The 15,674-nt window shown below is 50.4% G+C and overlaps 1 protein-coding gene and 1 long non-coding RNA gene across 2 annotated transcripts in view; one reads left to right on the top strand and one right to left on the bottom strand.

Moving 5' to 3' along the window:
* The first annotated feature begins 63 nt into the window (after positions 1–63).
* TFRC (transferrin receptor) overlaps positions 64–15,674 on the top strand; it is a 135,839-nt gene continuing 120,228 nt past the window's right edge. The window contains exons 1-2 of the mRNA XM_070466162.1: positions 64–225; positions 574–679. Coding sequence (XP_070322263.1) covers positions 136–225; positions 574–679 — 196 coding nt within the window. The 5' untranslated portion in view covers positions 64–135. The remainder of the gene's footprint in view (positions 226–573; positions 680–15,674) is intronic.
* Positions 6,528–8,329, bottom strand: LOC139034723 (uncharacterized). The gene is made up of 3 exons (XR_011487231.1): positions 8,160–8,329; positions 7,687–7,849; positions 6,528–7,063 (listed from the first exon to the last, which is right to left on the bottom strand). It is a non-coding gene; the product is annotated as an uncharacterized lncRNA (long non-coding RNA).

The following is a 15,674-nucleotide window of genomic DNA, read 5'->3' as shown; positions in this document are numbered from 1 at the left end:
GAGCCTGGATCAGAGATTGGGTCAAGGCCTGAGCCCTCTCCCTCTTGCCTAGGACTTTGACCACCACTGCAAGTGGGTCAATAACTGCATCGGTCACCGCAACTTCCGCCTGTTTATGCTGCTTGTCCTGTCCTTATGCCTCTACTCGGGTGCCATGTTGGTCAGCTGCCTGATCTTTCTGGTGCGCACGACCCACCTGTCCTTCTCCATGGACAAGGCCATCGCGTATCCGCTGGGCTGTGGGGACCAACGGCCCAAACAGTGAGAGCGGCGAGGAGCTGTCAACAGAGGGGCGGGGTCACGGGGCGGGCAGAGCTAACGGTGAGCAGGGTTAGACGGTGAAGCCGCCCGAGAGGACCGGTCTGGGACGAGGTGAGGGTAGGCAGGGTCAGAGAGATGGGTGGGGATGGGAGGAACTGCGAAGGGGTGAGCTAGCAGGGTCAAGGATGGAGAGTGCTAGAGGTGGCGCGGGCCCTAGGCTGCAGGGGGAGCAGGGAGCGGGTGGGCGGGGTTAGGTGAGGGGCGGGGCCAAGGAGGTCCGTCCGGAGGCGCTGCTCCTTAGCTGCTCCGCAGCATCTTGGTTGCTGTACCCGCCGCCGGCTTCCTGGTGCCCCTCTTACTGTTGCTGCTGATCCAGGCCATGTCGGTGAGCGCGGCGGAGCGCTCCTACGAGGGCAAGGTACGTGGGGACGAGCGGGGCGCCATGATGGTATCGGGCGGTGGGTGGTCAGCTTACCCCTCCCGGGCTTCCGCACTTTCCGCTTTCTCCTTCGCCTTGGTCTTTGATGGCCTGAGCTCTCTCGAAGGTGCCTCTTGAGCCCTTCCAGACGCAGATTCAGCTCAGATCTCACCTCCTTCCGGAGCTCGGTAGTCACTCTTCTTGCGTCGAAGGTGCACTAGTGAGCGCTAGGCCGCGTGCGCATTATTTTGAGCCATGGGCGTGGAGGCGAGTAAGGCTGCATCCTGCGCGTGTGTTAACAAGGGACCGGAAATCAGAGTAACTCACCGGACAGCAGCGAACGCGCTGAGAGAGGGGCCTGCAGACGTTGTGTAGCGCAAAGTCAGAGCCCTGAGAGTTCAATGAGGACCGCGGTGTTGAGTAGGACATGTCACTTAGCGGTTTTGGACGGCAGAAGGCGAGGCATTGCAGTGAGGGGCAAAGATTGCAAAAAAGCACGGAAGCCTGAAAGTCTGTGGAATGTTGGTAGGAGGATGAGGGAACATTTCTAATTGCACCAGGTGTGGCATGCACAATCAAGTGATCTGCCAGGGATTGTCCAGATTTAAAAGGCAAAGAAGTCAGGTGGATAATTTAATCTTGGTGCAATGGAAACTTGGAAGCCTTGATAGGATTTTTTTCTTTACACACAGTAAAATTCACCCTTTTTAGTGCACAGTTGTATGAATTTTGACAAAAATACAGTTCTGTAACCGCTGCCATAACCAAGATTTAGAATAGCTCCATCCACCCTCCCCTCACTCCCCAAATTCCCTCGTGGACTTTTGTAGTCCATTTCTCTCCCTACTTGCAGCCTCTGGCAATTACAGAATTGTTTTTTAGCCCAATAGTTTTTCCTTTATCGGAATTTCATATAAATGGAATCATAGCCTTTTGAGTCAGCTTTCATTCACTCAGTGTAATCCATTTGAGATTCATCCAGGTTGTTTCCCATATCAGGAGTTTCCTCCTTTTTATTTGTGTAGTATTTCATTATACAGTTGTGTCACAGTTTGTTTACTCATTTTCACCAATTGAAGGATATTTGCATTGTTTTGGGTTTTGGTGATTACAAATGAGGCAGGACAGGAGAATTTTGGATCCCACCAAAAAAAAGATACCCCATGTCCAAGGGTAAAGGAGAAGCCCCAGCAAGACGGTAGGAGGGGCAAAATCACATTTAGAATCAAACCCCATACCTTCCAGAGACCCTTGGAGGGCTCAAACAAACCTTGTGTGCACCAGGACCCAGAGACCTCACAGAGACTGAGCCAGAACTGTGTTTGAGTATCTCCTGTGGAGATACAGTTCAGCAGTGGCCTGCCGCAGGGGCAGGGGCTCTGGGTGCAGTAGACCTCGGTATGGCATAAGCCCTCTTGGAGGAGGTTGCCATTAACCCCACCACAGAGCCACCAGAACTTACACAGGACTGGGGAAACAAACTCTTGGAGGACACAAACAAAACCTTGTGCACACCAGGACCCAGGAGAAAGGAGCAGTGACCCTACAAGAGACTGACCCAGACTTGCCCGTGAGTGTCCAGGAGTCTCTAGCAGAGGCGTGGGTCTGCTGCAGGGTTGGGGGCACTCAGTGCTGCAGTGCATGCATGGGACCTTTTAAGGGAGGTCACCATTATCTTCATTCAGTTCAATTCAGTCACTCAGTCGTGTCCGACTCTTTGTGACCCAAAGGACTGCAGCACACCAGGTTTCCCTGTCCGTCACTAACTCCCGGAGATTACTCAAACTCATGTTCATTGAGTCGATGATGCCATCCACCCATCTCATCATCTGTCGTCCCCTTCTCCTCCTGCCTTCAATCTTTCCCAGCATCAGGGTCTTTGCCAATTAATCAGTTCTTCGCATCAGGTGGCCCAAGTATTGGAATTTCAGCTTCAGCATCAGTCCTTCCAGTGAACACCCAGGACTGATCTCCTTTAGGATGGACTGGTTGGATCTCCTTGCAATCCAAGGGACTCTCAAGAGTCTTCTCCAACACTACAGTTCAAAGCATCAGTTCTTCGGCAGTCAGCTTTCTTTATAGTCCAACTCTCACATCCATACACGACTACTGGAAAAACCATAGCTTTGACTAGATGGACCTTTGTTGGCAAAGTAATGTCTCTGCTTTTTAATATGCTGTCTGGGATGGACATAACTTTTCTTCCAAGGAGCAAGCATCTTTTAATTTCATGGCTGCAGTTACCATCTGCAGTGACTTTGGAGCCCCCCAAAATAATGTCTTTCACTGTTTCGCCATCTATTTGCCATGAAGAGATGGGACCAGATGCCATGATCTTAGTTTTCTGAATGTTGAGCTTTAAGCCAACTTTTTCACTCTCCTCTTTCACTTTCATCAAGAGCCTCTTTAGTTCTTCACTTTTCTGCCATAAGAGTGGTGTCATCTGCATATCTGATGTTATTGATATTTCTTCCAGCCATCTTAATTCCAGCCTGTGCTTTATCTAGTCCAGCATTTCTCATGATGTACTCTGCATATAAGTTAAATAAGCAGGGTGACAATATATAGCTCTATACATTCAGCAAAAACAAGATCGGGAGCTGACTGTGGCTCAGATCATGAATTCCTTATTGCCAAATTCAGACTGAAATTGAAGAAAGTAGGGAAAACCACTAGACTGCTCAGGTATGACCTAAATCAAATCCTGTATGATTATACAGTGGAAGTGAGAAATAGATTCAAGGGATTAGATTTGATAGACAGAGTGCCTGAAGACAGAGGTTTGTGACATTGTACAGGAGGAAGGTTTCAAGACCGTCCCCAAGAAAAAGAAATGCAAGAAGGCAAAATGGTTGTCTGAGAAGGCCTTACAAATAGCTGAGAAAAGACGAGAAGTGAAAGGCCAAGGAGAAAAGGAAAGATAAATCCATTTGAATGCAGAGTTCCAAAGAATAGCAAGGAGAGATAAGAAAGCCTTCCTCAAAGAAATAGAGGAAAACAATAGAAGGGGAAAGACTAGAGATCTCTTCAAGAAAATTAGAGATCTCTTCAAGAAAATCAGAGATACCAAGGGAACATTTCATGCAAAGATGGGCACAATAAAGAATAGAAATGGTATGGATGTACAGAAGCAGAAGATATTAAGAGGTGGCAAGAATACATAGAAGAACTATACAAAAAAGATCTTCATGACCCAGATAACCACAATGGTGTGATCACTCACCTACAGCCAGACATCCTGGAGTGCAAAGTCAAGTGGGCCTTAGGAAGCATCACTACAAACAAAGCTAGTGGAGGTGATAGAATTCCAGTTGAGCTATTTCAAATCTTAAAAGATGATGCTGTGAAAGTGCTGCACTCAATATGCCAGCAAGTTTGGAAAACTCAGCAGTGGCCATAGGACTGGACAAGGTCAGTTTTCATTCCAATCCCAAAGAAAGGCAATGCCAAAGAATGTTCAAACTACCACACAATTGCACTCATCTCACATGCTAGCAAAGTAATGCTCAAAATTCTCCAAACCAGGCTTGAACGGTACATGAACCATGAACTTCCAGATGCTCAAGCTGGATTTAGAAAAGGCAGAGGAACCAGAGATCAAATTGCCAACATCTATTGGATCATCGAAAAAGCACAAGAGTTTCAGAAAAACATCTATTTCTGCTTTATTGAGTATGCCAAAGCCTTTGATTGTGTGGATCACAACAAACTATGGAAAATTCTTAAAGAGATGGGAATACCACACCATGTGACCTGCCTCCTGAGAAATCTGTATGTAGGTCAAGAAGCAACAGTTAGAACTGGACATGGAACAACAGACTGGTTCCAAATCAGGAAAGGAGTATGTCAAGGCAGTATACTGTCACCCTCCTTAATTAACTTATATGCAGAGTACATCATGGGAAGTGCCAGGCTGGGTGAAGCACAAGCTGGAATCAAGATTGCCAGGAGAAATATCACTGAATCAATGGACATGAGTTTGAGTAAACTCTGGGAGTTGGTGATAGACAGGGAAGCCTGGCGTGCTGCAGTCCATGGGGTCACAGAGAGTCGAACATGACTGAGCAACTGAACTGAACTGAAATGAGGCCATTATAAATGTTGGTGTACAGGCATGTGGATACAGGTTTTCATTTTTTGGGAGGAGGGATATGTACTTAAGAGTGATGTTGCTGTGTCATGTAGTAACTGTTTAACTTTATAAGAAACTGCCAAACTGTCTTCCAAAATGGCTGTACCACTTCAATTTCCATAAAGCAGTGTATAGAAATTCCAATTGCTCTGCATCATTAACATTTGGAATTGTCATTTTTAAAAAAATTAAGCCGATCTAAGAAATGTGTAGTGATATCTCATTGTGGTTTTAATTTGCATTTTCTTAATGACTAGTGATCTTGAACATCTTTTCATGTTCTTATTTGTCATCAGTTTTTTTTTTTTTAAAGTATTTATTTATGTAACTCTGCTGGGTCTTAGTTGCAGCTCATGAGACATTTGATCTTCCTTTTTTTTTTCCCATTTATTTTTATTAGTTGGAGGCTAATTACTTTACAACGTTTGATCTTCGTTTTGGCTTGTGGGGTCTTTTAGTTGCACGGCATTCGAACTCTTGGTTGTGACATGTGGGATCCAGTTCCCTGACCAGGGATGAGTCTCTGAAGTGTTGGTAGGGCCCGCTGCATTGGGAATGTGGAGTCTTAGCCACTGGACCACCAAGGAAGTCCTGCCATCATTATATCTTTGAATAAAAGTCTTCCCGTCTTTTGGCCACTAAAAGTTGGTTTGCCTTCTTAAATATTGAGTGTTAAGATTTCTATGGTTCAGGTGATAAAGAATCCGCCTGCAATGTGGAAAACCTGGGTTTGATCCCTGGGTTGGGAATATTCCCTGGAGAAGGGAATGGTTACCTACTCCAGTATTCTGGCCTGGAAAATTCCATGGACTGAATAGTCCAGGGGGTCACAAAGAATCAGACATGACTGAGTGACTCTCACTTCACTTTTCACTTCAAGATTTCTATATCAAGATTCAGATATGTGTCTTGAAAATATTTTCTCCACATCTGTCATCTCATTTTCTCAACAGTATCTTCCAAAGATCAGAAGTTTTAAGTTTTGATGAATTACATTACCAGTTTTTTCTTTTATGGATTGTGCTTTTGATATGTAACTAAGAAATCTTTGCCTAACCCAAAGTCACAAAGATTTTCTCATATTTTTTCTTGATATTTTATAGTTTTAGGTTTTATATTTAGGACTATGATTCATTTGGGGTTAATTTGTGTATATGACACAAGGTATTGTTTAAGATTTATTTTTTTTGCTTATGGGTTATTTCAGCACTATTTTTGGAAAAGTTTATCCTTCCATTGAGTTGCCTTTGAATATCTGTCAAAAACAATGGACTATACAGGTGAAGATGTATTTCTGGACTCTTGATTTTTTTTTTTAATCGATACCACCCTGTCTTGCTTAGCAACTTTATATTGTCTTGAAATCATGCAATGTGAGTTCTCCAACTTTGTTCTTTTACACAGTTTTGTTGGTTATTCTAGTTACCTTACTTATCTTACCTAAATTTATATAAATTTTAGAATCAACTTGTTGATTTCTATAAGAGCATTGCTGAGATTTTCATTTGGATTTTGTTTGAACCTATAGATCAGTTTTGAAAATTGATGTTTTAATAATACTGAGTTTTTGAATCCATGAACATGGTATATCTCTCCATTTATTTAGGGCTTCTTTGATTTATTTCATTAGTGTCAATTTTCAGCATATAGATATTGACTACATTGTGTTAGACCTTTTTCTAAACATTTCATTTTTTGTGTTATAATTTAAAATTTTTCATTTTCATTTGTATTTTCAAATAATTAATTAAGCTGCACTGGGTCTTAGTTGCAGCATATGGGATCTTTAGTATCAACATGCAAACTCTTAGTTTGGGCATGTGGGATCTAGTTCCCTGACAAGGAATTGAACCTGGGCCCCCTGCATTGGGAATAGAGTCTTAGCCACTGGACCACAGGGAAATCCCTCCATTTATTTATTATTATAAGAAAATACAATGGATTTTTGTGTATTAGTCTTGAGTCTTACAATTTTTCTAGACTCATTTATTAGTTCTAATAGCTTTTTTGTTGATTTTACATAGAAAATCATGTCATGATTCATTTCTTCCTTTCCACAATGTTTGGCTTTATTTCTTTTTCTTTTCCTGCATTACCTTGGACTTTCAGTACTGTGTTTACTTGGAGTGGTAAAGTGAACATCCCTTATCATGGGATTCCTTCCACGTGGCAATAATTTTTCATTATAGCCTGTTTCAGGAAGTCTGTAGTTGGCTGCATCACTGAGGGAGTGGCTGGAGACACTGGGGCAGCTGAAAGGACAGAGGAGACCTCTATACCCACTATTTCCCATCCTTCCAGTCAAGGCTTAATTCCTCCACCCCACCCATTTTTGGTTCTCAGCTCACGCTTGACTCCTCTGTACAGCCCTTACTCATCAGCCCCCTGTGGTCTGCATGTCTTCTCTCTCTAGCCTCAGTCCCTCATTTCAGCCTCTCCTGGGCAGCATTCTCCCTTCTCACATCCTGTGGTTCTTATAACCCAAGTCAGGCCATAGGCCTGCCCTCCCTCCACTGCTCAGATGGGGCTGTCTCAATCCATGATCTCCAACCTTAAGAAACCTAAATGTGGTCTGCACCCTGATTCACCAGACAGGGCTCTTTCCCATTGTGCATCTGTGCTAAGTCACTTCAGTCGTGTGCGACTGTGTGACACTATGGATTGTAGCCTGCCAGGCTCCTCTGTTCATGGGATTCTCCAGGCAAGAATATTGGAGTGGATTGCCATTTTCTCCTCCACGGGATCTTCCTGACCCAGGTATAGAACCTGAATCTCTTACATCTCCTGCATTGCCAGGCAGGTTCTTTACCACTAGTGACACCTGGGAAGCCCTCTTTCCCAATACCAGAACCCATTTCAGGCATTCTTTACACACCTTAACTTCATTCCCTTCCTACCTCCAACTTCTGCTGGGCCACTTGCTTAGATCACAAGGGCTCTGGAGTGAGACTACATAAGTTCAAATCACAGTTCCACAGCATACCAGCAAGGAGATCTTGGCTGTGTTACTTAGCCATCTGGTGCCTCAGTATCCCCATCTGTAAAAGGGAGCAGCCTAGATTAATAAACCACCCTTCCAGATAGTGAAATTCAGTGAAGGCACAATTTTAGAAAAAAAAAAATGAGAGACATGGGAAAGTAGAGAAGTTGAAGGAGCAAGGATGGAACTGTCTTTGGAGCAGTTTAGCAGCAAAAGGAAGATCCAAAAGTGTATCTGGAAGGAGATATTAGAAGGAAGTGTGTGGCCAGGGGAGACAGAAGGGGAGGAGATTTTGAAAGCGGCTACAGGTGATGGGGGAGGACCCCTGGGCAGGCAGGAGATGTGGGTGTGGTGCCAGAGCCACTTACCAGTGGGTTGTGGGATGCTTTACTTGACCCTCTGGCTCCTTTGTCCTTGGAGTCTGGCCACAGCCCCAGGCTGGGCTGAGCTCACCAGCATCCGGAGGGCTGGTGTGGTTGGCCTGCCCTGTCCTGCTGGATCTAAGCTCTTCTTCCTGTCCTCACGCCCTCCAGTGCCGATACCTGCAGGGATACAACCCCTTTGACCACGGCTGTGCCAGCAACTGGTATTTAACAATTTGTGCACCGCTGGGACCCAAGTGAGTTGGCAAAGCAGAGGCCTGGTGGTGGCCCCTGGGGCTGGGGGGGGTGGGGTGAAGCTGGATGGTTTCCCCTGGCCCCTTAGCATAGCTCCTGGCCCCTGACACTCACTGTTCCTCTTCTTTCGGAGTTTTCTCCAGGGCCTAGTGGGAGCCCCTGAAGCCTCCCCTTCCTTGCCTCTGTAGGTTCTGGCCCCAAGAAGAGGGGTTAGAAGGGGCACTGCAGCCTGGAAGAGACAGGCGCCGGCTCCCTGCAGGGCCAGGCCCAGGCTGTGTGCCCCCCAGAGTGAGAGGGACCAGGCCAGGAGGCCATGACCACCTGCATCTGGCTTGTGCTCCCCAGGTATATGGCCGAAGCTGTCTGGCTGCAGAGAGTGGTGGGGTCTGACTCGGTGCCCTTACAGACCCCGCACTTCCCGACGTGCCCCTCGGTGCTCAGTCCCCCCACCTTCCCTGGGCCTGGGTCTGGCCCCCAGCCCCAACCTCTGGGTCTCTACAACCCAGGGAAGGGTCCCCCAGGAAGTGGTGAGGCTGCAGTCCTCCAGGAGGTGAGTGTGTATGTGTGCGTGTGTGTGTTGGGAGAGGGTGTCTGCAGATTGTGGGTGTGGGGAGAAGCCCCCCGGTGTTGGGCTGGCCCTGAATCTGGAACAGTTAGCTGGAGGGAGGGGGATTTTAGGCCTGAAGAGTGTTGGCAGGAGAATCGCAGACCTCCAGAACAGCCCAGGGGTCCGTGGACTCACAAAGGAAAAGGCCACACTGCTCACTTGCTGGGTGGCCTTGGGCCAGTCACTTATCCTTTCTGGGCCTCAGTTTCCTCAGCTCTTCATGAGAATTGAGACGAGTTCAGTGGTTTACCATTGGGGGGGCGGGGGATGGTGGTGTGGGATTCCATTATTTAAAGGCATCTTTTATTGTGAAACCGGGTCTATGAATCATGTGGAAGTGGAGCATTAGGGATGAAGTGGCGGTGGGTAACCCACAGCCCCCCAGGGACCCTGCCGCCCCCTCCTTTTGCCCTGCTTGTTGGCGGGCGGTGGCCTGGGCAGTGCCTTGCTCCGCAGTGGGTGGGCTGTGGGGCGGGGCTCGAGGACAGCCCCCATCCCCCCACTCTGTGTTCAGCTCCACGCCAGCCCAGTGCTGCCCCGGCTGCGGGAGCCCCCCCGGACGAGGCTCTGTCTACTTAAGCCCTTTCGCCCCGGGAGATGCCAGGAGTCCCTGCACCCGAACCTCCCCTGTTGAGCCTCTCGTGAAGACCCTGTGTCCTGCCGCCTGCCCTTGCCCATTCCCCTGGAGGGAGTACTGAGACCGAAAGCGCATTAAATACCCTTTGCCTACCTTTTACAACTGCCTGCTGCACTGTCTGTCCTAGGTGCGAGGGAGTGTGAAGGGGGCGGGCTCTGAAGGGCTGGGACAAAGCCCCCCGGAGGTTCCAGTACTGACTGGCTCTGCGACCTTGGGCAAGACACTCAACATTGCTGTCATCCTTCAAATGGGGCAACCATAGCAGCCACAGAAAAGGCTGAAGATGATGGAAGAGAAAACGTAGCGATGCAGGAGTGTCCGCCCAAGTCCCAGCCTCTGCCCTGCTGCACCCCTGTCTGACTGCAGGGGGCGCCCGTCGCCTGGGAATTCGCCAAGCTGGACCCGAATCAGCGGGCATGCTGGAGCCTACCGTGAGGGCTGGGGCTGGCTCTCCGGCTAGGAGTGGGCCCTCCCCCTGCCTTATCCCGGGAGGTAAAGGGGTGAGAGGGTTCTCTGTTACCCTCAGGATGGACACTGACCACACTGCTTCCTACCACCCGTGTATCCCGGTGAAGGGGGTGTGGTGAAGGCGCGAGGGAATGGTTGGATGAGCACCCCAGGGACCCGTGAAGGTATGCGCTTGTGTGTGCATGCCTGTTTGTGTGCTGGGGGCCCAGCCTGGGGAGGTGGGTGACCTACGATACAGGACTTGGCTCCAGTTCTCTCTAATCTGGGTCCCCTTTGAGGCTGCCCTTCCCTCTTCCTCCGCCCCAGCCCCAGCCCCACCCACCCCTCTGGCTCTAGCTCTTGGGCTCCTGGCCAGCCTGGTTCAACGCAGAGACTTGGGTTCTATCTCACTCCATCTGCCTTGGTCCCAGGGTCTCCCCTGTCCTAAGCACCCTTGTTTTCTCAGCTCTCAGAATTAACCTTGGGTTCTGGGGAGGCATGCAAGGTACTCACCACCTTACAAAAAGGCAGCCCAGGTGTAACCTTGTTGTAAAAGCCCTCAGCGGCCACATTAAAAATCCTCAGGGGCCATGTTTACAAGTAACGCTGAAGCAGCCGTCCCTGTCTGGGAAGCCCACAGTGCATGGTCGCATGTGTGGGGATGGGGACGTGAGATCTTTGAGGCCCGGGCCCCAGGTGTGTATGTGACGCACAGATCTGTGTGAGGGGCCTGTTTGTGTGTGTTCTGAGAGCACAGTTCTGCCCAGGCTGCCCAGCAGTGAGGAGAGGCTCTCAGTTCTCCTCCCAAATGGGAGTCCTCAGGGTGGTCCAAGCCTCCACCAGAGAGGAAGAGGATTCAGGAACCTGGGCCAAGGCCTGGATGGAGGGGTGTTCAGGGAGCTGGCTCACCCCTTCCTCTGACTCCCCTACACTCTCTCCCCCAAGCCTTGGGCACCCTCAAAAATTCTTTCCTACCAGGCTGGGGGCTTCCATTGAACTGTGCCCACCTTGCCTTCCTGCCTTCTCCACATTTCTGTTGAGCCTGCCTGTGACTCCCAGACACACCCCTCGCAGTCTTTGGCCCACTGATATGGAGAGGGGTGTTATCAGGTCCGAAAACGGGGCCAGCTCTCCACACACAACCCGGAAGCCCTGCAGTCCCTACCGCCCCTTGGACAGAAGCCAAGGAGTGACCCCCACCCCTGCAGGGCTGTCCGGTGCCCACATGTCTGGAGCCCCTCTGTGGGGTCCCCAGGCCACTCCTGGAACAAAAGGAAGGAGGGGGAGCCTGGAAGCAGACCCCCTTTTCATCTTTATCCCTTTCCTCCATGACCTTCTAGAAGGTTGGGGCCTGTGGGGTGGGAAGAGCCCTGGGCCAGCAGTCGGGAGACCTGGGTGTCACTCAGGTCTGCTGCAACTAGTGTGCGGTGGGAGCGAGCCTCTCCTCTGCTTGGCCTCAGGGCGCTCGTGTGTAAGCTGGGAGCACCGTTATGGCGAGCTCACCTTGGTCGGAGTCCGGAAGCGCCTTAGGGCTTACTTTATCCACTTGCCCCTGCACCCTCAATTTCACACATTTTCACTGGAGAGAGAAGGGATGGGATGACTCAGTGTCCAAACGCGTTCTCCGTTTCCTGGGCTGCCCCTCCTGTTCCTGCTCAGAGGGACTTGGGCAGCCCTGCAGAGCCAGCAGGACATGTCAGCGCAGGGCCTGGGGACCGGATAAGAAGGCAGGCTTAACTCTGACTCCAGCTCTGCTGGGAGCGATAATGACACCCTGCTGCCTTGCCTTTGCCCTGCCCTGCCCGCCCCACCCAAGGGGGCCCTGCCAGTGGCGGAGGGTGGGGCAGGGCAGGGAGAGACAGGGCAGAGGAGGTGTCTGAAGCCTGGAATTGGGGAGCCAGAGTCCTCATACCTCCCAGAGAGCTTGCCCCTTGCTGGCTGGGCCTCCTGGGCACCCAGGTGATGCTCCAGCCAGGCCCACATCCTCCTTCAGTTCTTGCACACGGAGCACAGTGGAGGGAAGCTGCTGGGCTGATGGTTTGCCAGACCTGTCCTGGGAAACAAGCCTTTACTGAGCCTCACTAGGCCAGGACCTGGGCGCGCTGGTTCACATGATCTCCTTTAATCCTCACAACAACCCTCTGGAGTTGTTATTCTCACCGTGGAGTTGAAGAAACCAGAACTGACTGAGCAAACAAATCACTTCCCCGAGGTCACACAGCTGCTAAGTGGCAGGGCCAAAGCTCCTTATTTAGTCTTTGTCATGACACTGTGCTTCCTAGGCAGTTATATTTTATTTCAGTTCAGAGTAGTGGCTAAAGTATGGGCTCTGAAGCTGGACGGCCCACCGTATAATGGGATGAATCATTGCCTCTATTGTGCCTTTATGAGGATTCATTGTGCAGTGCACGTGGAGAGCGTGACCCTGGCACTGGCACGTGGCAGGTGCTTAATCAGTGTAGTGATCGTCCCCACGATAGGATCCTGGTTATGCCCGAATCAGGACTTTATGACCTGCTGGGGCCTTGGGGATACCAATACTGGGGCTGCCGTTGGGTGTGGGTTTCCTGGTGGCCAGGCAGCAAAAGAGAAGTGTGTCTGGAGAGGAGGTTTGTGGTCTTGTGTTACAGAAAGTCAAAGCATGTTTGTATCCCCCGGCCACAGGGGAATGGAGGTGTGGGCTGAGCGTGTTCAAGGGAGCAGCAAGATCACCCCACCCCCACCCGCCAACGGCTGTGCTCTCCTACAGGCTGAGGGGTTTCCTGTTAAGAAAGCACCTTGTTCTATCTATTTCAAGCCCAGGCGGTATCTTGGGTTGAAGGAAGTCAAGGCTGTAGTCGTCTGAACCCTATTCCCCCGGCCTCGCTCAGAGCCACCTCCCGCTGCTCCCGCTGGCTCTGCCCTCTTCCTGCAGCCTCCCGGTCTGTTCGTCCATGTCTGTCTCGGCCTCACCTCTTCTCACCTTTCCACTCTGTGTCCTCTCTCTCTGCCCTCTTCCCCCTTTCACTGTCTTCCACGCTCTCCCTACGATGACTCTGCCTGTCTCTCTCCACCCCTCACCACCTTTCTTGGACGACCGCTTCTGGGAACAGAAAGTAAACTGTCTGATGGCTTTCAAGTAATAATTTTCAAATGTGGCTCTTGGAAGCCCTTGGGCCTGGGTATGGAAACCTCTAGAACTCTGGGCCAGGCCAGAGAAGGGCCTGCACAGGGCACCTTTGTCTCTGACCCGGGCTTCCTCTTCCGAGCCAGGCACACGCTCCCCCAGCTGCTTCTGCTGCTTCTGGGACTGTTTAGCTGCTGAAATTGGAGATTCCCACACTAGGAGGGATATCCCCGCACTGAATATCCAGCTTACTTCTCAGTGAAAAGAAAACCAAGACACTGGCACTCAGGCTCAGCAGGGCTTGTCCTGGGATCACAGAGCTAGCTAGAGGCCAGGCGAGACTGGGTCCCTGTCTCCTGCTCCCACCGCTCCCCGTGGGTCAGAGGCCTGGACTGTAAGCAGGAAGGGCACTTATCTTCTGGAGGTCTGGTATAGTAACTTGGCTCCCACAGGCAAAATCACAAAAGTGATGACAGTGATAACTATCAGTTTGATGCTCAGTTCAGTTCAGTTGCTCAGTTGTGTCCGACTCTTTGCGACCCCATAAATCGCAGCACGCCAGGCCTCCCTGTCCCTCACTAGCTCCTGGAGCTTACTCAAACTCATGTCCATCGAGTCGGTGATGCCATCCAGCCATCTCATCCTCTGTCGTCCCCTTCTCCTCCTGCCCCCAGTCCCTTCCAGCATCAGGGTCTTTTCCAATGAGTCAACTCTTTGCACGAGGTGGCCAGAGTATTGGAGTTTCAGCTTCAGCATCAGTCCTTCCAATGAACACCCAGGACTGATCTCCTTTAGAATGGACTGGTTGGATCTCCTTGCAGTCCAAGGGACTCTCAAGAGTCTTCTCCAACACCACAGTTCAAAAGCATCAATTTTTCAGTGCTCAGCTTTCTTCATAGTCCAACTCTCACATCCATACATGACCACTGGAAAAACCATAACCTTGACTAGACAGACCTTTGTTGGCAAAGTCATGTCTCTGCTTTTTAATATGCTATCTAGGTTGGTCATAACTTTCCTTCCAAGGAGTAACCGTCTTTTAATTTCATGGCTGCAATCATCTGCAGTGATTTTGGAGCCCCCCCCCAAAAAAAGTCTGACATTGCTTCCACTGTTTCCCCATCTATTTGTCATGAAGTGATGGGACCAGATGCCATGATCTTAGTTTGATGCTAACTGTAGACTTAGTGCTTGGCTTGTATTATCTCATTTAATCCTCAAAATGATTTGTGGGGAAGATGCAGTAGTTACTTCTGTGGGCGTGACCCTGGACAGTCCTCAGGCCTCCCTCTCCTTATCTACATGGATGGAGCTTTCTGGAGGATACCTGGGGCTATTCCTGCCCTGCCCTCCTGGGAGTCTATGACTTAGTGGCCAGGTACGAGTGTCCTGGGTTTGGATACAAGCCCCGAGGAAGACTGGGCCCTAGGCAGGGCTTATTCAATGACCCATTAGGGTCCTTTGCTTGAACCTCCTCTGTCCCCCAGTCGGGGGAAGGGGGGAGCATTAGGTCACCAAACAGGAGTACCGATCCCTGGGCAGGACCCTTGGCTATCTGGGCTGGAAAGTCTTCTACCCAGTTGTCCCTAGGTAACTGTTCTACAGCCCCTGCAGACACAGCGTGGGAAGAACACTCTCCTGTCTGCTCTTTGCCTGGCCAGGCAGTGGGATGCCAGGATGGGATGGCAGGAGAGCGGGGTTGGAAGGCAGGCCCTGTGCTTCCTGGTGATACGGCCCCAGGAAAGCCACTAGCCTCTCATTGTCAACCGCTGCATCTGCAGAAGCCCGGCTGCCTCCAGTGCTTGGAACTTTCACTTCTTCGCACCTGCCACAGCCCCGTGGGTGTGGGACTACTGTAAAGGGAGCCTTGTGAGGGCTAGGCCTGGACTTGGGGAGTCTGGCAGGAGAAACCCCCACCTCCCCCCGGCCCTCTGTCTCTGCTTCCTCTGCCGGTTCTGCAGGCTCTGGGTTTGGATCATTTGGGAGTGGCCAGGACTGAGGATGGGCCACCTCCCTTTCAATCCCAGACAGACCCAGCCTGGGTCATGTTCCCTGGGTGACTTTTCAGCTTGCTCTCCTCCCCACCAAGCTTCTTCCCTAGGGAGGAACTGGCCGGACTTGGGTTTGGGGCAGGGATGTGGCCCTTTCTGCTCCTAGTTGGCACCCCCAACTGCCAGCCTCGCTGAGCCCCTGGCGAGGAAGCCTCTGGAAGGCTGAAAAGTCTGGTTGTGAACCCTCGGCAGGGACGTGGGCTGCCTCTGCCTTGATCCAGGAGCTCCATCTGCCTTGGATACAGTCCAGACCAAAGAGTAAAGGAGGTTTGTTCCTGAAGCGGAGACCAGGAGGCACACAGAGTGCTCTGAGCTTTGGAGTTGAAGTTTTTAAAGGTTTGTTTTGTTTAAATATCCTGCTGCAGGAAAGAGAAGCCCCAAATCAAACATTCCTGAAACATGAATTTCAGGTGGCATT

This window comes from Odocoileus virginianus, chromosome 4 (assembly GCF_023699985.2).
Source record: "Odocoileus virginianus isolate 20LAN1187 ecotype Illinois chromosome 4, Ovbor_1.2, whole genome shotgun sequence".
NCBI classification, from domain to species: domain Eukaryota; kingdom Metazoa; phylum Chordata; class Mammalia; order Artiodactyla; family Cervidae; genus Odocoileus; species Odocoileus virginianus.
The sequence above is the reverse complement of the archived record's forward strand: the minus strand, read 5'-3'. Positions and strand labels throughout refer to the sequence as shown.